General features: G+C 46.5%; 1 protein-coding gene across 4 annotated transcripts in view; it reads right to left on the reverse strand.

Annotated features, from left to right (window-relative positions):
* Positions 1-21,909, reverse strand: part of FUBP3 (far upstream element binding protein 3) — a 36,593-nt gene continuing 14,684 nt past the window's right edge. For all 4 annotated transcript variants that reach the window (XM_061352775.1, XM_061352774.1, XM_061352776.1 and 1 more), the window contains 14 exons: positions 21,248-21,297; positions 19,589-19,660; positions 18,798-18,855; positions 16,084-16,246; positions 15,104-15,202; positions 13,013-13,117; positions 12,526-12,628; positions 11,781-11,881; positions 10,516-10,657; positions 5,954-6,114; positions 5,184-5,257; positions 4,614-4,690; positions 1,436-1,563; positions 1-414 (listed from right to left, as the gene is read on the reverse strand). In XM_061352775.1, coding sequence (XP_061208759.1) covers positions 406-414; positions 1,436-1,563; positions 4,614-4,690; positions 5,184-5,257; positions 5,954-6,114; positions 10,516-10,657; positions 11,781-11,881; positions 12,526-12,628; positions 13,013-13,117; positions 15,104-15,202; positions 16,084-16,246; positions 18,798-18,855; positions 19,589-19,660; positions 21,248-21,297 — 1,342 coding nt within the window. In that variant the 3' untranslated portion in view covers positions 1-405. The remainder of the gene's footprint in view (positions 415-1,435; positions 1,564-4,613; positions 4,691-5,183; positions 5,258-5,953; positions 6,115-10,515; positions 10,658-11,780; positions 11,882-12,525; positions 12,629-13,012; positions 13,118-15,103; positions 15,203-16,083; positions 16,247-18,797; positions 18,856-19,588; positions 19,661-21,247; positions 21,298-21,909) is intronic.

Genomic DNA, 21,909 nt, shown 5'->3' on the forward strand with positions numbered 1-21,909 from the left:
CACACAAAAATGACCCAACGTGTTGAAATGTCACAGCTCTGGGGTGCGTTTTGGTGCCGGCAAATTCTCTGGCTTCTCTCCAAAAAGGATCCCGGAGGTTTATTATTATTGATTCTCATGATTTCTCGCTTTAAAACGAATTTGGACACAAAAAATGACCAGCGCGTCCGTGAGTTTAGTACGTGACTGAATTGCTCCTGATTCTTTAGCGAAGTTCAGTACAGATTTATCCTACCACTAGTGTTTCACAAACAGAAAAGTCTTCATCAAAAGGCTGCAAATCTAGAAACCTCTGTTACAAAAAGGTTTTTCTTCCACAATGATTCCAAGGGAAAAAGAAAACGAAACAAAAAAAAAACAACCCCCGAAACAAACCCCAAAGAAAATTGCCACGAGGACCTTGTTCTACTGCTCCTAAAGAGGGAGGGAAAAGGAAAAGTTACTCAGCGGCAGGCAGTTCTTTACGCTTGTCCAAGCCTCCTCCCCCCCGGACACAGGCAGGGCTCTCATTCCCCGCTCCAGCCGAGCGGGATGTGCACCTCCAGCGATGCTCGGAGCCGCTATGGAAGGGATGTGAGCCCTGGGCTCTGCAAGGCTCTCATGGAACAAGATCTCTCTTCTCCAGAGGGCCAGACGTGGAGCGGGGAATGAAGAGAACTCCCTTTCATCACCGCTTCCAGCTCACCCTTGGCCAGCGCCCGCGGCAAGCGCCGGTTCCCGCACCAGGCTCGACCTCGGCGGTGCCGAGCGGCAGCCGCTGCTTGAGGGCAAGGCTGGCAGCCCAGGGGCATCCCAACCACCTCCTGCCCCACGGAGTTAGGATGCAAGCATGGATCAGTGGGGAGATCAGGTCGCACCCAGGGGTGTGTGTGCTCTGCACATGATTTCTGCCAAATGCTAAGACATTCACCCTACAACCGCGGCACTTGGGAAAGCTCTGCGGGTGCGAGCAGGGTAAATCCCACTCAGCCCTGTACTGGGCTGAGATTTCACTTGGCAACTGGTTAATCTGAGTTATTATTCCAACAGGTTTCTGCTCCCTTTCAGGACAGGGAGCTCCCTCCCCAAGCAAGAGCACCGCTGATCCCTGCTCAAAGCCCTCAGGAGGAAAGGCAAAGCCTGCACACACAGACCCACAGACACTGTGCGATGTGCCAGTGTTCTGCTACCTCGCCAGACCGGCACCATCAATCCAAGTAGCCTGGGGGTTATAAGGAAAGGTCCCCAGGAAATAACCTCCCAATCCCCTCCCCAAAACCCCCTCACTCTGTATAGGGAAATAAGATGCCAATGCTGAGCGATTACTTCCTCAGCCACAAAACACCTCTGCCTTCACTATGTGAGCCCAAAGCAGAGTCCACAAACCAGGACAAGGCCAATGCACCCAATTCCCTACAGGAAAGAGCAGTGGGGTTCAGGGAACAGGAATACAGACCTGGCTGTGGGCCTGAGCCTGCCCTAGTGTCTGCCCATAGTAAGCAGCTTGCTGTCTGTAATACTCTGCCCAAGCCATTGTGTAGTCCGGCTGGGAACTTGCCTGAGAAGCAGCACTGGCAGCATGACCTGGAGGAAAAGAAGGGAAAAGGAAGAGGTGAGCAATTCCTTAAGACCAAGCCCAGGCTTAGGATCTCCTTCTGTAAAGCTTAAAGAAGCTGCAGACATCTGGGAGAACGGCAGCGGCTCCCCGCTGGGTGGACAGGACAGGACAGGACAGGCTCTGAGCTGGCCTGCAAGCCCCCAGCAGCCAGAAAGCACCAAGACATCATTCCTGCAGCTGCAGGGACACGGTCTGAGCACCTGCACCCTTCCTCCTCGGCCCAAAGGCTCCAGCAGCACAGTGGCAAAAGCAGATCCAGGAGTTGGCACCACCGCTTCTTAATGGAGGGAGGAAGCCAGGCCCACGTTACCCCAGGTGCACAGAGCTCTGCTGCCCTCACAGAGCCCAGCTTCAGGTTTCTGCCTTTTGTTCCCTGTGCACTGTGTTCTCCCCATGCAGAACAACTGCAAGCACCGACACGAGGTCTGCTGTGGACTGTGGTTCAATGGGAGCTTCTCTCCTGAGCTGCAACAGCAGAAAGCACAACTGAGAGCTTTCACTGGGAGAACTACGTGCACCATCACCAAAAGGAGGGGACCCGAGGGTTCTGTAGAGGACTGGAAGCTAATAATGGCAGGGAATGGAGATGTAAGCTGTGTGATTACAGTAACTGTTTGAAACGAGGGTTTGTTCATCTCCAGTAACCCTGTTCCACTCACTCTGCTTTTTGAAACACTCCTCCCGTGCTCTGTTGTCATCAGGGTGGCTGCTCTGCTTCTGGCTCTGTTGGCCTGTGCAGAGATGACAAGGGGCCCACCAGTGTGGAACAGGCAAGTTTCCAGCTAGTGACATCTACCTTTGCACTAGACAGGCCCTGGATCTACCTCTGTTGCCCAGACTTCTCAGTGCAGCTTCCACCTCCTTACAGTATTGGGAATCTTCAGTTCAGGAAAAGCTCCAGTTCCTGATTTCACTTCACTTGTGCACACCTAAAGGGCATCAAACCAAGCCTCCCCATACTGGGACCCGCTCAAGCTGAAGCACACAGGCAGGGAGCTGCTCAGTCTGCACATCCACAACACCCTCCTAACAGCCACAGCCAGCTCTGTGCCACTGAGAGACCTCCCAGACCCCAAAACCTTGGGCTTCACTAGCAGAGACACCCCTCTTTGGAGCCCCAGCACATCCAAGTGCTATCACAGGGGAGAGTCTGGGTGCAGATGCAGGATGCCCGCACTTCCCTCAGTCACAGAGCCACGAGCCTTGAGCAACACACACAGAGCAAACAGAAACTGCAGCGAGAGACAGGCACAGGCTGAGCAGGAGCCATGGAGAGCAGGCAAGGAGAGGAGACACGAGTGGGGAGGGCTCTTCCAGGCACAGCCCTGCCCTGCGACACCAGCCTAAGGGGGGCTTTGAAGCTGAGGAGGGGGGGAAGGCAGACAATAACACACTGCGAGTGTGAAGTGGGTGGAGGGAGCAGGGCAGCAGTGTCCTGTCCAGAGGCATAAAAGCGGGTTAAAAGACTTGACCAACGCTACAAGTCAGGACCTTTTCTGGCAGAGGTCAAGGCTGCCTCAACTGTCCACCTGCTAGCGCCAACAAAGGCCCTCCCTTCAATGCCTTTTCTTGGGGCAGCGTTACAGTCGGCAGCGGGCTGAAAGGACACTAAAATGTTTCCCCGGCCAGTTCATTTATTGCAGATGGGGGAAGTCATTAAAATCTAAATACATGTGTAGGGGGTGGGGGCCTGCCCCTCCTCCCATGCTAAGGGCACTCTCGGCTCTGTCCCTAGGAAGCCACTCGGTGGCTCTTTGACAGCCGCAGGCAAACGGGCTGCAGCTCCCAGGGAAAGGGCCCTCCTCGAGCCTGTTGTCACATTAAAGCAGGTATTTACCCTATAATAACCCTCCATACCTCGGTGCCCTCCACCTGGCCTGGGTACCACCACGATCTGCAGCAGGAGAAAGAGGTGAAGGCTGCTTAAAGCACAGCATTATCCTGTCTGTCTTCTCTCCTTACCAAGACTGCCCTCAGAATGCCTGGCTACAAACAGGAACTTGGAGGGTCCTAAGTAGACATGGAATTAGAGAGCCAACATTTTCCATTGGGTTCAACAGCAGATACAAAACACCTGCCCCAAAACAGTGTCATGGTACTAAACCCATAGAGGGGAAGGATAATGGCAAGGCAGGATGCTTCACTGCTCTTAAGAGCCACCAGAAACATGACAAACTCACTGTAAAGCAGCTGTGTATCCATTGGGATACAAACTGCACTATTGGTAACCAGGGGATTAAAAGGGTCTGTCAGCATTATACCAAATGGTTACAGGCTCCAAAGCCAGGATGTGCGAGCTCAAGACATGAGTTGATGTTGCAGGAAGGGAGATTTCTTTTCCTCTGTGGCTGGTGGGCAGGATAAGAGGGTGTTTCAGGGAGGGGAGAAAAGACAAGTTACTAAAGTGAGTCTCTAAAGGCAAGTAGCAATGTACAGTTGATAAGCATTTATTCAGAGGCTTTATGGGAAGATAAAGATGCCACTTTTGGTAGAGTTTTCCCTGCTGCACTGACTGCTCTGCTTCCCAAAGCTCACGGAAGCCCAGTGCTCCTGGGGGTGCATTTTCTGTACCTCCTTTCCCAGTCTTTCCATCAGACTGGGAGATGAACAGTGAGAAGAGCTCGAAAGGGACATTTGGAAAAAAAAGGAAGCAAGAACTGATAAGGTCAAGAACAAAGAGATGGGCAGGGTCACCACTGCCCATTGCGTGCCTGCTGGGGGAAGTGGGGTTGGCAAGCACTTGCTGGGAGAATCCTAAGGCAGAAATGTTTTTGTTAAGAGAGGACAGGCACAAAGACAGCAGAAACAGGCAGTAAGCAGTGAAGCACACAAAAACGTTACAGTTTTCAATGGACTTCAGCTTATTCTGAGCTCAAACACTGCAGCGCATCTTCACGTACCTCTTCTGCTCAGGAAAACGGAGCGGTCTCGTGGGTGAACCTGAGTCTGGCAGGCACGAACCAGCAATTGCAAAGGGAGCCCCAACCCTTCTCCAACCCAGGTCCTAGACACTTACTTGGGACTTGCTGTCCAGGCTGCTGCCACGTCTGGTAGGTACTGCCCCAACCCTGCGTCATGAACGCCTGAGGACCACTGCGGGGACAAAAAGGGATGCTGAAGGAGGCAATAAAACACTTCACAGGCCACATACACAAAGCTGCCCACAGAAACTGAAGCTATTTACAGTCAGCAACTGCTGAGCAAACAGGTGAACATGGGAACCAAAGGGAACGCTGTGTAGGTGTGACTGCCTTGATACAGGTCTGTGCTTGAAGCCAAGATGAAGACACATCACACTGAACAGCACTCCTCGTGTTGCAAGCAGTTCAGGTTTCCTTCCATGCTCTCACTGTCCCACTAGAGACAGGAATTTTGGAGATGCTGATACCTACCTTCTTTGTAACTTAACCGATAAAATCCTTCCTGCATCCAAGCTTAATCTCACTTGCTTCTTGCTTCTGAATACTCCATCTTTACAAGGCTCCACTTACACACCACCCCTTCAGGGCCCTCCACCCTTCTCCAATGCTTTTATAGCTCCCAGCCATTCCCCACAGCCCATCCACGAGGAGAGGAAGCAGCTTACTTTTGATGAGGTGTAGCGGGTGCTTGGCTGAACGGACTTTGACCAAATCCTCCAGGTCCACCCATGCTGGTACCCTGTCACAGAATCCACAAATACTTAATGGCAGCTCTAAGCACAAGGTGGAGGCAGCAAGTATGAGCAGTGAGAAAGGGGAGAAGACAGCCTGGGACACGTGGATCCTGAGGTTGGTATCAAGCCTTCTCCGCTCAGGTAGTGCAGCACAAAGGTTGCTTTTCAGCTTTACCACGCCCCAGTTCAGTATTTTCCATACTTTCTTTTACCCAAGTGTCCCCCTTCAGCAGTATTCCAGCCTGACATTATTAAGCTTCAATACCACAGCACTGCATTAAGTGGAAGTTAAAGTCATCCTGGATTTACTGGAGCAAGGAGTTGAGTGTTACTTTCAGGATGATGATGCCAGGATTGTGTCAATTCTCACGCAGTGACACTACTGTCTTCCCTTCAAAAAATCTCCTTTGACAGCCTTCTCACACCTGATTACTGCTGTTCTTCCCTCTCACACAGCTGCACAATACCCATGATCATGTCAGCAAACAGTTAGATCCTTCTGGGACCACAGCACAAATTAGTCCAATGGATCCTGGAGGGCCAAAGTTCAAGACAGCTGCTAACAGGCAAATGGTTTTGAAGCTGAATAATGCAAGCGTGTGTGTTCTGTGCCATCCTCCAAGTCCAGGCCCACGTGTACACCTAAGAGTGAAAACACCATGTCTGAAAGAGACAAGACTAAGATCAGAGACGGAACTTACACCAACTTTCTCATCTATGAGATGTCTAGCGAGCTCAATTTGCTGGGGAACTCCTCTGATTGTGAATATTCGTACACCGGGGTCTGTGTTTGGAGGTGGGTTTCTCTGGAGCTCCACGTGGGCTCCCGACTGCTGATTTATGCTCTTGATGTTCTCACCACCTGAAGAAAAGAAAACCAAGATGTAAGAAGGGATATCCAGCATCTCTTCCAATAAAAGTGTATCAAAGCCAGGTTCTGGTGATGGAACAGCTTCAGCTATCTTCTGAGTGCCTCAAGGGAAGTGGGCTGAGGATGGCAACACCATAAGAAACAACAGTACCTGAGCTCGTGTTGCTCCTTCTAATCTGCTTCATAAGCATAACCTAGAACTGTGAGCTACTGCAATGGCTCCTGGAGTCAGGGCTGGTGCTGTTGTAAGACCACCCAGCTCTGCTGTGTGCACACTGTCGGGCTCCCAGCAAGCTGCTGTGTGCCTGAGATACACTTGGACAGAGCAGATGGCAAAACTGACTGAGTTCTGGGGTTCTGCACTGCTTTCTCAAGCCTCAAGGGAAAAAATGTCACCCACAACCAATGCTGCTGCTTGCTTCTGTGAGACTTTTATCCACCCCCCCATCACTACACATTTCATTCCACTAAGGCAAAACCGACCAGCTACGTGTCTTGTAGCTTTAAAACAAAGCTTAAGCTTTCCCACAATCATGTGCTGTTCAGGTTGTTGCCTCTGCTTACCACGCTCCCTATTCACACTGCAGCACATGCATCCCTTCACACAAGCACAGCAATGCAGGGTTCCAGGCTGCCCTCTGCTCCTGCAGCACTGGTTGTGTGCAGTGAATGTATCTGGGTACAGGAGTGCCTTGAGCAGGATGCAGCAGGGCCAGCACAAGTAGATCTGGTTTCCTCAAGCCCTGCTATGTCCCGGTCTCTTAATGAAATTTGCTTAACAAAAGCCTTCACCAATGTTACAATGGTTCAATTCTTCTTTTGGAAGCTCACACAACTTAGGGACCAGCTCTGCTCAACTGGAGAAACTGAAGGATGCAGGGAACTTTTAAATCACAAATCCACAATCTCCAGCCAAAAGGATGCAGCAAGCAGGGAAGAGCAAAGGAAAGGAACCCCAGGTTTTAATTAAAGAGTCTCCACAAACAATCGTCTCAATTTTGCTGCATTTCCATCTCTATGCATCCAGCACAACTTCAAAACAAACCGGGGATGCTGCAGACACTTGTTCATTTCATTGTAATGGACTCGTGACCTTTTTAACATTTTAAAGCCTTCTTGGGGAAGGGAGGAGGAAAAGTTGCCAAAGGGCAATTAACTCTTTCTAAATGAATTTTTGAAGATGCATTTAACAAAAGATAATGGTGTCACATCCCTGGGCAGACAACAGCGATTGTACTGCGCTGCGAAAAGCCAACCCACTTATTTTCATGTCAAGCATGGGAAAGGGTGAGATGAAGTTTCTAAACTAAGAAGGTTTTTTTAATGCGATGCTTTTGTCTGATGCAGACTTGTCTGAAGCTCTGGTTTGTACATATGGAGGTGGGATCTGAATCTACAGCAGCTTCATCAGCTTAATGAAAACAGAGAACCCCTTCACATTTTGGATCATGAAGGAGGGGGAGAATTTCTTTACTGGGCGACAGTCACACAGCAGACCAGGTTTCTCCTTCCAAAGGGGATTAAAAATTAAAGCATTCTCAAACTGGAAGCAAGGAGAATATAGATTTCAAGTAATTTTCCCATTTAACATTCAGCACCAAGTCTGTAGCTGCTGGGATCATTGCCACATCAGGTCCCTCCTGGACCATACTGCAGGATCAAGTTAGTCGGCTCTCCAGGTCTGCTCAGAGGCTGCAAGCTCTCATCCCCAATACTGGGACTTGGTGCCCTTCTCCTCCTAACCCTCCAGCCTGGAACACACCACAGTGCTCCCTCCCATCCAAGCTATCCCAATTCAGCCTCCAGAGCATGCAAATGAAGTGACGAAGTGGACAGGATGCTGCACGGTGCCGGAAGGAGTTCATCTTCCCCCATGGCGAGGTGACCCGCTCGGCACATGGTGGCTGTCTATAGACGCATTCAGCAGCCCGCTCCATTCTTCTACCTGATGGGGGGCAGAAGTGATCCAAGAGTGGCCCCCCAGCTGGACGTGAAATCGTAAAGCAATTAATCAAAGCTGCTAAAAGGCAGAGCTGACAAGAGCCAGGCCGGCCGCGGTATCTGTCAATATTGCTGTATTTATCATGGAAATCCAGCGGGGGCCCAGAGAGGCTGTGGGTTGTTTCCAAGCACCACCAAACAGAGAGAGCCCCTGACATGTGCATGGTGCTTGTCTCCAGCCTTCCTCGAGTCTTTCAGGGAAGAAAAGCTGCACCTACCCACCCTCTAGAGGAAAAAGCTACGCACAGGATCTGCAGGGAGCCACATGCTTCTTATCGGCTCCTAATGGCTCACAATCCTAAGCTGAGAAGTGATGCCCATCAGAAAAGCGCCCTAAACTTTCTGCCATATACTCCACAGACACTGAGCTGAGGAACTACCTCATCCCCTGTCTTCTTGAGTGGTGACATGGAGCTGGAAGCACAGTGGCAGTTACCTGGCCACATCACATACGCTACACCCAACATACCCATTGCTTGGGTGCTAACCTCAGAGACCATGTGCCCAGAGGACTCAGCCAGATTTTACAGAGGAGGCTGACAGCCACCACCTGTATCACAGGGGATAAAACCAAAACAAGCTGGAAACTGCTCAGAAACTGCAAGTGGGGAGCAAAGCTTTTACAACTGGTCACTGTTAAGAAAACCCCACTAACATCCCCCCTTCAGTGCCCCACAGGCAGTGGGAGATGAAATAAGAACAATCAGGTGTCTTGAATCGACAGAGAGTGCAGTACACCCATCCTGATCCAGGCCCTGAAAGGCAGTGCTACAGCCATCACTCACTTGACAAAAATGAAGGCTGCAACAGACTAAGAGCAGAGGCACTGTAAGAACACCGATTACAAGGTGGCATTACAAAGCTACAAGCACTCAAATCACCATACAACCAGCAATTAGTCACTCCAGAAAGCTTCTGATCTGGCTGGGTAAGAATCCCTATTTTGCTGTTGTGGAAACAAAGGTAAAAAGCTACACTTCACCCCCACAGCGAGCCTGTGCCATGCCTTGCACTTGAACGCTGGGACATCCAACTCCACTACCTGCATTCATCTTTGCAGCACACAGGGCTCTCAGTAGTCACAAATGCTCCACTTCAGAACAACAAGTGACCTTTTCTGATCTTTTATTAAGGGTGACTAATGGATACAGCAATAAAGTTTCATTATAATTTGAGTTTTCCATACATATAACTCTTACTTTTGGGCTTAAAACTTGCTTAGCTTAATCTTTTGCCCAACTGGACTGTTCAGTGAGATCAAGCACAATGGCTCTGCAATTTCTGTGTAACAAGCAGAGCAGGTGTATTTACATACTGAGAAGAGCTGCCAGGTTTGTGAACAGGTTTACAGCAAAGAACATCATCTGAAAATGACTGCAGATGCACTGCTGACATGCCTGCATCCCTCGTCACCCAAGAAGGCAGGAGTTCAGGGTGCTACAGGGGCCACACACATGGAAGGGCTGTGCAGCAGGGGAAAGAGGCCACAGCATGCTTCACTGTAAGCTCACTCCTGCTCAACAGGACAGCAGGAAACTAAATGCCACTGAAACATGGCACAATGCCCTCAAGTCTCTGCCTCCTTTACTGCTGTAGCTAATCGGTTCCTATTCTATTCACTTCAGCTCTGCTGAGGCTAAAAGCCAAGTGTGATTACTTAAATAGTAGTTAAGGCATATGTCACTCTTTCTGAAATAAGCAGAGAGAAAAAATTAAATACAACTCCTTTGACACGTCAGTGAAGCATCACAACAATTCAGAGCGATAGAGCTCTTCTGTTCCTGGCTCTAATCTAAGTACTGCCATTACCCCATGTGTAGCTCATGCTCTATGACAAACTGAGACTGCTGCTGATCCTCTGCTTTCAAAACTGTCCTGGGATTGTACTTGCTCAGATGCAAGCTTGGATACACCTAGATCCTGCTATTTCACTTTACTCAACACACGCTTCAGGTACGTGGCTGGAAGCAGCTCCTGTTAGTACCACATTCAAAGACCTTCCCTTTTATCAGACGTCACTCACAGACATCCAGAATGACGAAATGACTGCTCTGCTTGTCCCTGATAAACTGTTCTTTAAATGAATTCTCTATAAAAAGCATGCACAAATGAACCTGCCTTTTCTCAGCCAGCTGCTTGTTATAACAAGCTTACTTGACAGCTCTGCATGAAGAGCCCCTCTTACAGATTGCGAACAAGGACCCAGAGAGTACAATTACGAGTGAGAGCACCACAAAGAAAACAACCACAAGCACTTACAGTTTATTCCTATGCTGCATTCACTGGCCACTAAATACCTGCAATTACAGAAAACTCCAAAGCCTCACTGGCAGGCAGCAAGAATGCGTCCATCCCAAGAGTAGAAGATGTATTTAGTGTCACCAGGCCTACCTTTGCCTATAACGAGACCACACTTGTCAGCTGGCACAGTGTAGGTTATCTCCTGCATGCCTCCAGGTGTCCCAACACTCCAGTCACCACGGCCACGACCTCTTCCTCGGGTGACAGCCAAGCTTCCAAAGCCATCTCGCTCCTTGGGAGGCAAAACAACTGTGTCAGTGGGTATTTTTTTGCTGGTACAATGCACATTAAAGCCCAAATAAAGCAAGGTAAGTTAAACTGCTTTATAATCAATAGCACTGAATTAAGATATTCTTGGACTTCAGTTTCACATTCAAGATTTTGAAGCACTTTAAAGAAATGCCAAGTAACGCAGGGAGCAGCTGCCTTCCTGACTCAGGAAGATATTTGTATTTTCTAAATGCATGCCTTTATATTTGCTGAAATAAACCTATAAATAAGCATCATCTACTAAACCACTTTTAGTTTGTGATGGGGGCTTTCCTTAGAGCAACCAATAGATCTTGGCACTGACACAGAAGTTGCTTCCAAACCCTTTCAAGCGTCATTCTTTAAAGAACTGCTGGAATTACTCAGCTGAAATGCACATCTTCCAAAACTTCCAAAGGAGGCTTTTAAGTTCAAAGACACTGAAAGGACATTCCTATTCTGGGTAACTGAATTCTCCAAAAGCAAAGGCCATGGGCAGTTAGACGCTATCAGACAGACCTCAAAACTGAAATGACCTAACATCTTCACTTTTCTCCTTCATGAGCCTGCCCTACTACTTCACCCATCTTTGTACTTCTTGCTCTTGGGCAATGCAGTATTTTGATGTCTTTCTCAGAGACAGTGAGCATTCCTTGCCTTCCCCTGCCTCCCACAGCCACTAGACAAGAGGACTGGTGTCTGAAGTGGAAGCATCAGGGTACGGTTAATGCCTTGCTGTCTAGACATTACCCAGCCCCACTGAGCAGAGACTCCAGTCACTCTCTCTTGCTGCTGCTGGACTCCATTCTACCAGGTCACCATCTCCAAATGATTTAAGAACAACTAAACATTGGGGGTAAACATGGAGCTCCAATGAGGCCTCATAATAGTGCCCTAGAATCGAAGACCTTCCATAGCTCAGTTAACCTGTATTACATTAACAAAACCCAAGCCTAACAGCTCTGTCCTGGGCAGCATACATGGCCTACCAAAGGGAAAACCTCACAGTGCTGCTCTTCAGATGGTGGCATTCATCCACACAGCTGCACGCACGCAGAGTACGTTCCCATACAAGCACTTTGCTGCCGGGAGCCTCCAGAACCCACCTGTGCTGTGAGAATGAGCTCACTGATGATGTGTGCTGCGTGTTGACACCTATCAGGAAGCCCCATGACCTGTGCGACTCTTTCAGAACTAATCCCATCATCTGTGAAGAGAGGTGGCAAAGACTAAATTAAAAGCAGAAAACATTCACCCCTCAATAAAAGCTTCCTTCTAGCACCACCGCTGCTAGCAGCATTTTCACACAACGTAACTACGTTCCTCCCTCCACCTTCAGCCCCCTCTTCCACAGACTGAAAGAAGACAAAACCCAACCCACATCACAGATGGAACAACATTCAAAAGGCAGCACTTCCAAATGTCAAAAAGCCATGAAAGAAACTGATATAATTTTAAGAGGACAAAGGCAGCTTTGATAGGTGATCAGACAGCCAAGGACCCAGAGAAAGTTACTTAGAATTAATCAACTCCTGATCCCCAAAGGCTTTAATGTCCTGAAGGAGAGCTCTTTAACAGGAAATAAAAGGTTTATTATTGTTATTTTGTTTATCCAGACGTAACTGCTGTGACATCTAATGTTTCCAAATCAGCTGTATATAATCTTACACTCTGAAAACCAGAAAGTGCACGAGGAAGCAGCACATCGTATTTAAACGGGTTTCAGAAAGAGACACAATGCACCTTTAAATTAGGAAAGCCTAGCTGCTGTAACCTCAGATCAGATTCACTTTAGCAATCCCAAACTGGAACACTGGTCGGAAGGTAATGGCTCTCCATCCTCACACAAACCTGGTTTAAATTGAATCCTAACTCCAGCATCATTCTGAATCTTTTTGATCATTTCGCCATTTCTTCCTATCACAATTCCAACAGCAAACCTGGGCACAGAGACCTGATGGGAAAGGCAAAGCAATATGAAAGCTCAGAGAACTAAACTGAATGGCTCTGATTTTACAAGGAGATGCTCTTAACTATGAGGACAGGCAGCTCCAGGCTACAGAACCGTATCACTTAAGGAAAACAAACATGTGGCCACAAATTCCTTCCCCACTAAATGAACTCTGCACTACAAGAATGCAGCTTAAAAAGTCAATTAGAAAAGTGCCATCTGGGAGTCCAGGAGAACTCCTCCTCTTTGCAGCCAGCCTCTCATTTCTGGCAAAAGAACACAATGCATTTAGAAAGAAAGCTTACAGGTTACATGTGCAATTTGATGACTTCCACCCACTACCCATCCCACAGGGAGGTTAGCAGAGTAGTCGTGAAGAACACATACCTCTATGCTGCCTCCTCCCATTCTAGAACTGAAATCATTGCGTACGCCTCGGAAGTCTGCCTGATCTTTCTCTCGGATGATCTCCAGTACCATTTCCCTCGCTTGCTACATGGGGAAAGAAGTTACAGTTAGCTTCAAATGATTCTGCTTGCCATCCTGGTGTTAGGGCCTCAACAGTGGCTAACGGTCAGGCTTCAGGCAAGGTGATCTCCATCTGCTCAAGGGAAATAGCATCCTGATTTAGAATCTCTTTTACCACAGTCAATGGAGATCTTGATGGCAATTTCCACGTCTGATAAAACCTGCCCAGTGTGCAAGGTGGCAGTTTCTTGTGTGCAATTGCTTCCTTCAGGATTTCAAAAAGGCCCTTTAGCTTTTAAAATATCTCTGCTTTGTTTCTAAATTAAAGGAAGCAAAGGCCCTTTCTTACTGCACAGAACTAAACCCAATATAGTAGAAACTGTGACAACACAGCAGAGATCATATCTACTAAGAGCTAGAGCGCACGTACCAAGCAGGCAGGTGGGCAGAAGTGATCTTACTGACCCTGAAAAGTTAAGTCCAAATCTGCAGCAATCCAGCATGTGTCCCTGCCCATGGCAGGGAGCTGGAAATAGATGATCTTTCAGGTCCCTTCCAACCCAAACCAGTCTGTGATTCTATGATTCAAAGACATTTTCTGAGACACATGAATATTCCTCCTACCTCCTTGCAGCCCTCAAGGCTATTCACAAGCTTGCACATAACCCTGCCAGTAAAAGTGTACCTTGGAAATAAGCCAACAGTAGTCACCATTTGAAAAACCAAATAAAAGCTTCCATGTCAAAACCAAAGCCTTTGTGTCTATATAACACCAGTCAAGCTTTTGACATTTTGGTTCTATGTCCATGGTTGAGGGACACCGGTGAATCTGACTCCTTCCACATTTTCCATGCCCCCACAGTGTTTTTTACAGAAGGAAACAAGACACTTCAGAGAAGCCAAGGCAGGAATAAGGGCAATGCAGCATCCAGAGAATCCCACCAAACCCACGGATTCATCAAGCTTCTTCAGTGCTTTCTAAGCATGCTGAACTTCTCTATGTGCCTCAAAGCACCTCTTCCAGCCTATGCAGTCTCCATGCTTGCTTGGCATGATTTATGGCATGGAAGATGTGACAAGAACAAACCTTTGCAAGGCAAAAGAAGCCACACTTGAAGTATGATTTGGTTAGAAGCAGCAAGACCGCCATTAACCACCTTCTTGCATCTCTGTACCTCCACAATAAGTAGTTCGAAATCATTTAAATCTAAAAATCTAAATCTAAAAGCCCACTTGCAATAAGAGGTTTGTAAAATACATCACAAACACACCACCCCTACACACCATCAACTTCTGCAGCTATTTATGATTAGGGAGCTGCTGTGAAACAGACTAGATTAATACTTACTAGCTAGAGATTTAATACTTAGCAAGGTATGTAAAGCACTTGCTGAGAAGTGGAACGTGCCCCAGCTAAACTTTGATTCTGTAATTCAATCACTCCCATCATGCTGCAATCTTCCAGTCCCCAGCTGATCATGGGTTTTTGCTTTGAACCGCAGGTATGAATGTATCTGTAGAACCCTGACACAAGGAGACTGAGGTACCGCTATTAAGCAAACCCCTTGGTTTCAGGAGTTGTTGTGGGATTACTTGTTTAATTACCTGCGTCAGTTGGCTGTCTGAGATAGCAAACCCTCCACAGAACTTCCTCTAATGTGGGATTAAGTCAATAAGAACCCATCCGCTCAAGTATCAGAGCTATGATTTTACACAGCCTGGAAAGCATTGCAAAGCTACTTTCTCCAAACTCTCCTCCTCAGCTCTTCTCCTCCCCATGTGTGCTATCTGTGTGGAGTGAGAACTCCTAGGTTATACTGGGAACAAGCCAGCACTTGCTAGTCTGGTAGCTTAACTTGCTCGACTCAAACTTCACCTTACGAACCAAACAAAACCAACAAGGACCATTACATTTACAGTTGGATTCAACTCCTTTAGATGCTCACAAATAAGCTAAAGGTTCAATTCCTCCTCAGTTCTCTGGGGCAACTGCTTACTTTCATTACATACCTGTACTTTAAATGCATCTCCAGTAATACGGAGAGGTTTATCTGCTCCAGTAGGCAATGGACCGTCTTGGATCATGATCATTTTCACACCTGTTCGCTCCTGAAGAAAAAGCACAGAGCACTTTGCTAAGCAGAGTCCCTAAAGCAAGGGGCTACATTTTGGTTACTAAACATTACGTACGTGAAATCAGAACGCTACTTTGGCTCTTCACAGGGAGTTATAGCACAAATTCAGTAATAGTCCCAGAGTGTAAAGGACTGCCAGCAAGTAAGTGTGCTGCTCCTGAAGTTCTCTAACAGCTGAATCCTTTGCAAAGAGAATCCCTTCTACCTCAACACCTGATTTTTCAGCCCTTTCCAAAGTCTGTGGCTGCATATAATCGTTATTAAGTGACCAGCCTTACAACTACTGGATGACAAAGGCCTAATCAGGGCACTCAAAAAACCTACGTTTTTGACCTAGGTGATCTTCCAAAGCCCTGTCCTTTATGAAACTTGCACCAAATGGAGGGATAAAGAATGTCTAAGAACACAGATTCATACATAACACAACACTTTGAATTAGAAAGGGGTGGGATGAGGAAAAAAAGAAGACACACGTCAGCGTTATCACAGATCAGCAACAAAAGAGAAGCACAGCACTCTACGACAGCATAGCTGGCATTAAAAACTATTGCAGCAGCAGACTAGCCATAGCCTTGTCTTGGCTACAAGGATCCCCTCCTAAACAGCACGCACCAAATGTTATCTAAAGCACATGAGTTTCTTTCACAGTTCTGGCAGAACTCCACTACATGCGCAGCTGGGGCCAAACCGGTTTGGTTTGTAACACAAGACTGGAGTCCAGCTCTCCGAAGGCAGAAGAGTAGTCCCTGCTGTAGAAGGTTAGAGCATTTAAGGCTCTCCACTTCAGCACGCTCTTGTTCATCTAGAGAAGCTGCAGTAGGGAAGAGAGCCCTAAAGAAAATGCATCTTGCGCACCTGCAACTGTTTTATTGTTTCACCTCCTTTGCCGATGACTAGACCCACTTTGGATGCCGGGATCAAAATCTCCTGAATCGTACTGTTGCCATCAACATCGTTGTGAAAACCAGGTCCGTTCCGACAGCGATCTACAATCTGCCCCAGTAGCCGTTTTGCTTGTCTTTGGAAAAGAATCGAGGGAAACAACCATTAGACAACATTGTTCCATGTGACCAAGAGCCCAGGAACCATCGGAATGGGAAGCGATTGGGGAGAGGAGAAGAAGTGAAAAGATGGAGGAAACCATAGTTAGCACAATGTTTGCTTTTAACTCTTTAATGTATATTTTCCCCTATCATGATTACTTATAAGCAGTTTGGGTTTTGAAAGGGGAAGAAAGAAGGAAGAGCAGCAGCATGCTCTGACCTCTTTGGAAGTTAAGGATAATTCTTGAACTATACCATTTGGGGTGCTTATTTTGAACAAAGATGCTCTAGGTTCTAAACTTCTCTAAACTTTTTAACATATATATATAGTATTTGGTAAAACTCAAGCTCTGTTCTGCTTGGTCAAGACAAAAAACACACAGTCCCCTGATACTAACACAGCACACTGGTTGATCTCTCTCACAGTACAGGCAACTGCCTTGCTTTTCTCTGCCTGCTCTTACCAGCAGCACCAGAACACTGTTCTAACACAGCCTCTGCCCCAAGCAGCAGGTGCTGAAGCTACATCGCAAAGCAAGGCAAGGATACTGCAGCAGCGACCACTGAAAGACTGGGTTCTTCTACTCCTGCTGAGAAGAGACACACAAAGAAGCATTTGGGAGATTAGAGATCTCTGTTCCAACACCTTTAGGCCACGTTCCTTTCATCCTGAAGACTCCTAGTACCAACACATCGCTGTTCTGTCCTTCTTCCACAACCCTTCTCAAAGGGTGGAAGAAAGCCACTGGTTCCCTATTCAGCCTAAAGCAGCATCTTCCCCTTTCACCAATTCACCCCAAGCCATATCAGGCACTCTAAGATGACTGCCTTCACTCTGGTGAGTTGAAGGAACAGTACAAAGTCACCCCTCACAAGCAGACATCACTCAAAACAGCTCAGAGGGTGGTGATCTGAGGCTGCATAGATCAGAGCACTGCTTTCTCAAAAGGTCAGAGTTCCAGAAACCCACTTTAAATACTCTGTAAGACTCTTTAAAAGGTTTTCTTCATGTACCTTTATACCTTGCACAAAGTTCTTTTAGTGACAATATAAAGGCTACAACAGTTAATGCACAATTATTTCAGATAAGAAGAGGTCATTTGGAAATAAACCCTATTAATTTGCTGCTGGATATGACTAATGGGAACACTCCTCTCTCAAACCTCACAAAGAACTCTAACACCTAGACTGGTTTCCTTACTATATTCCCTTTTTCTACAGTAGCCTGAAAATACAATTCAACCAACCAACCTGACATGAGTTTTAGCACAAAAGTAAACTAATTTTTGCCTAATTCCATGCTCTACACACTTTTTCTGCTTCACAAATTGAGTACTTACTTTTTAAAAGCTTATATATATTTTATTTAAAGACAGCCTTGGACATGACTATGTTTAACTGCTTATTTCAGAGCCAGGAAGTTTTAACTATGCTTCTCCCCCATTTTCCCCCAATTGCATCTCATAATGCATCCCAGCTTTTTAATATTTTGCTCTTGTTCTGAAATAGCCTTTGCTATAGGGGGGAAAAGCACTTCAATATCAGCAAGAATACACTGCGTGCCCTATAATATGAGCTTGCCAATTGTATTTATTCTGGCTCACTGCTTGCAGTATTATGGTAGAATAAGGAGATTTAAGTAGCCTTAAATCTCTTAGGAATGGAAGAATGATGAATGTCTTCTCTTTAGAGAGACAGTCTTTGCGCCCATGTATTTTCACTATCAAATGCAACTCAGAGATTTCCAGATGGATTTTAAAAAACCCACCTACCCAAAGGCTGGGGAGAGAAAGAGCAGCTCCATATGTTAAGTGTGTTCCTGTAAGCCTGAGGATCCTGGATCCAGTTCCAGCAGGAGGTCCTCAACTGGTTTGTGAGAGTCTCAAACTCAGCTCCTGGGAAGGGGGAGGGAGGAAACACTGTCCCTAAAGTTTCTATAGGACTAAAGAGTAGAAACCCCTGATGGCTGGCCACGTGTCTCTACCATGCAGGGATCAGAATTCAAGACTTTGGTTCAGTCCTTTGCTTCTTGTTGGCAGCGATGCAGAGGCAAGCACACACCCATGGGCCTCATGCTGCTCTGCAACACCAACATCTCCAGAGTATTCTGGAGTGGCACCAACAGGCTTTGGAGGCCTCATGCAGCCCTTCTTCAGCTGGAAGGATGGTCATCTCAATAGGAGCAGGGAAGCGAAGGGGAGAAGAGAAATGCCCTTCAGCAGCTTAGCTCAGTATCCTGGAAAGCTGCAGTTGGAAAACTGCATCCTAGGTGCCCTAAGAGCAACCTTGCCCTGCAAAAGGGAATTCCATGGGAATTTCTGCAGCGGGTTCAAACTGCAACTGGAAAAAAGCCTTTGAGGTGCACAGTTTAAAGCATCAGACCACGAGGTTCTATGCTCCAGAGACCCTCAAGTTTCTCTAGGCCAACATTTGCTGGTGTGGCTAACTAAGTAGCACCACTGACAGAGCATAGCATTAGGGAGAAGAGAAAGAAGGAAAAAGGAGAGAAATGAAATCAGAACTCACTCAATGCTCTCTGGTGTCCCGGTGAGTACACAGGGCCTCTCAGGCATCCCACCACTGTCTACAAAGGAAAAAAGAAGGAAACTTTCAATACATGGGATTAAGAAAACAGCAGCAGTTTCAGTAACTACCAAGCACTAATGGAAGCACTGCCCCCTCTCTGCACACAGAGCATGCTAATGAATTCTAAGACATGCAAAGGTCAACATATTTTAAATGATTTGCTGGATGTCTGCATTCTTTGAAAGCCTTCTCTACCAATTAAAGGGAGGGGTAAGAACTTAGACCACATTCATCACCATTTCCCAGTGCAGCACTGCAGTAGTCTTTCCCAACGCAAACAGGCACTAGCACAGAACAAATGGAAGGTCCCAGTTTTTCGATGCAAGGCCAGTTGTACTATGAGCTGCTGCCACCCTCCTGAGATGTCTTCTGCCAAGGGCTGGAGCTGACCAGACTATCAGAGACAAACGGCAGAGCTGAGCCAAGTGGTCAGCTAGGAGAACACTCAGCAGTTGCAATTCCAGGTCTAAGTACAACACGGATTGTCTGTTTGCACTGTACCCATCTGCTGGCTAAAGACAGCTCCTTAATTGTTTCATTCCCTAAGCCACCTGACAAACCTGTTTTCTATGTTAGCTGGGAGGTCAGTCCCAGGACAGCTCCCCCATGCATGTTAGCCTCGTGTTTATCAGTTGGTAGCACACCACGAGTGTGGCAAGGCGCCTGTTATAATGGGCACAGCATCCTTCAACATGAAAACCAGTTCACCCACCACACAAAGTGGCTCTTACCTGGAGCAATCTGAATTTTGCAGCCAGACTCTGCCTGAATCCGTGAGATCTGTTCTCCTCCCCTGCCGATTACTGAAACGAGTTCAACAGGCATCAGAACATACCATTTCCCCAAGTAACTGCAGAGCACCTTCCCCCTTTAACTCTGCTGCAGCTATCCATAAAGGAACAGTTTGACTCCAGGATTGCAGAAGAGGCATCCACAGCATGACCAGATTTATCACAGCAGAAAAACATTAAAATACTGCTGAAAGTTACTCTATTTGCTTGGGAAAAGAAAACGAAACAAAAAAGCCTGTCTTGCACTAGAATGGAAATACACAGTATTCAAGACATAAGGCAGTAGTTTGAGTGCTGCTAGATGAGTCATTTAAGTATATCTTGTTCAGCTTGAAAAATAAACCAGTTATTTGGGGTACTGAGAAAAGGCAAAGACTCTTATTTCTTTAAAATTCACCTTTTCCTGCCTCTTTTCAATGCTATCTGGCTGGTCTGCACTCAAACAGAACTGCTATGTACTGAAATGCTCTATCAACCTTAAGTGAAAACAAATACCCATCTCCCTTAACTCTTGGAGCTGGCACATCATTGCTTCACAGCAAGATACCTAGAAGAGACTATGTGCCAATCACCACTTACATCCTTCCCAGACTGCAAAAAGAGCAAAACTGTCATGTCAAACAGCTATGCCTGGCTCAAGACGCTCCCACAGAAGCTGTGGGTTTGCCACCTTCCTGCATCTGTCTGCCCCTAAACCAAGATTAGACTTAACACAAAGATGATGCACCAACAGAGCAAGCTCCCTTCTCTCAGAGCTACAGCATCCCTCCAATGTTCCCCCACATGTGGCATGAGGACCAATAAACCAAGAGGTCTGTCAGGCAAAGAGTGAGTGTTTCCTTTAGAGGAATTTGATGTACAGTTTTATAGTGCCTTTAGAATGGGGACAAACTTCATGCACTAAGGGGTGATTACCATGGCCTGTTATTTTCCTTTTTACTCTCCATATATCAAATGTGAAGATACACACAGATGTAGCAGTGGAAGAATCTATGCAATCACTGTAGTAACGCATCAGCAGGAGGTGCCATTGAAAGGAAGAGTAATGATCATCAAGAGGAAGAGAGAAATTAGGATCAAGCTTGAGAGAGAATAGCATCAGGAATGCAGATCTAGGAAAAATCCTCATCTGAGCACTGCATGCTGCTTGTGTTTCCCTGCAGCAAATGTATGAGGTTTCCTTAACAAATTAAAATTCTGTTTAATTTCCCTCGATTCAACTCAATTTAACATTTAAATGCTGTTTTCTTCCCTCAACTCTCAGTTTTGCATACTCAACACAAGTGAAATGTTTCAGTGAGGGGAGATAAATTCACTTTTGACTTGTTTATGTACTATGCTAGTGGGAATTTAAAGGAGAGAATCACTAAAACCCTCAGTAACTTGTACCACGGTCTTGTTCTTATTACTGGGACATGAAGCTTTCCATGCTGTATGCACCTGGATTTTAAACACAGGTCATCTGGTCCCCATGAAGACAGCATCAGACAAGGCCTATCCAAGACTAATAAACACAGAATCTTGTGACCATGTCAGAATAAACAGCATTCCCACACAGAAAGCACACCAAGAAACACCAAAAACATCCAAGGTACTTACTAAATCCAACCATTTTATCAGGCACTTTGAACTCTTCTGTTATTACAGCCCTAAAAAAGGAAGGAAAAATATCAAATAGTCATTACAAAGAACAATTTGGGAGACAACTATGTCCCTGCCACGGAAACCACTGCACAGGCACAGCATTAAAGCTCCTGCACACAAATAAACACCACGTCAAGTCAACATCATTTGTTTTGGAAGGAAACTCTTGTGGTCACCTAACTTCTCCTATGCTGGACACATCTTCAGTCTATTCTCCATCATCTTCAATAGAGCCAATGGAAGAACCTCTTTATTCTTGCTCCAGACAGGTTTAACAGAATAACAGCAAACTGTCTTTAATATTTACCCTAGACCTTCCAAGCTGTAGTCTCTGCCTGCTACTTCTGGATATGCTCTTGCCAACGGACACTAACCAAAGCCAATCCTGATGTGAACACACCCTCCAGTATTCAGAGATAAGGAACTGCTTGTCCTTATAATTCTTGTTCTTGGAATTTATAAAAGCTGTCTTCAATTACGCTTGGAAGCATCACTATCTCAAGACTTCCATATCTATTGCTCTTTGGACTTTCTCAGTGTGTCTCTACAATTTCATAAGACCTGACCATAGGCAGGTTGGAAGGAATTAAATTTGGTTTTTTTTTGCTTAGCATTTC

The sequence above is a fragment of the Neopsephotus bourkii genome, unplaced genomic scaffold (genome assembly GCF_033783945.1).
Source record: "Neopsephotus bourkii isolate Nb327-2 ecotype Australia unplaced genomic scaffold, CSIRO-AGI_Nbou_v1 NB_659, whole genome shotgun sequence".
Classification (NCBI taxonomy): domain Eukaryota; kingdom Metazoa; phylum Chordata; class Aves; order Psittaciformes; family Psittacidae; genus Neopsephotus; species Neopsephotus bourkii.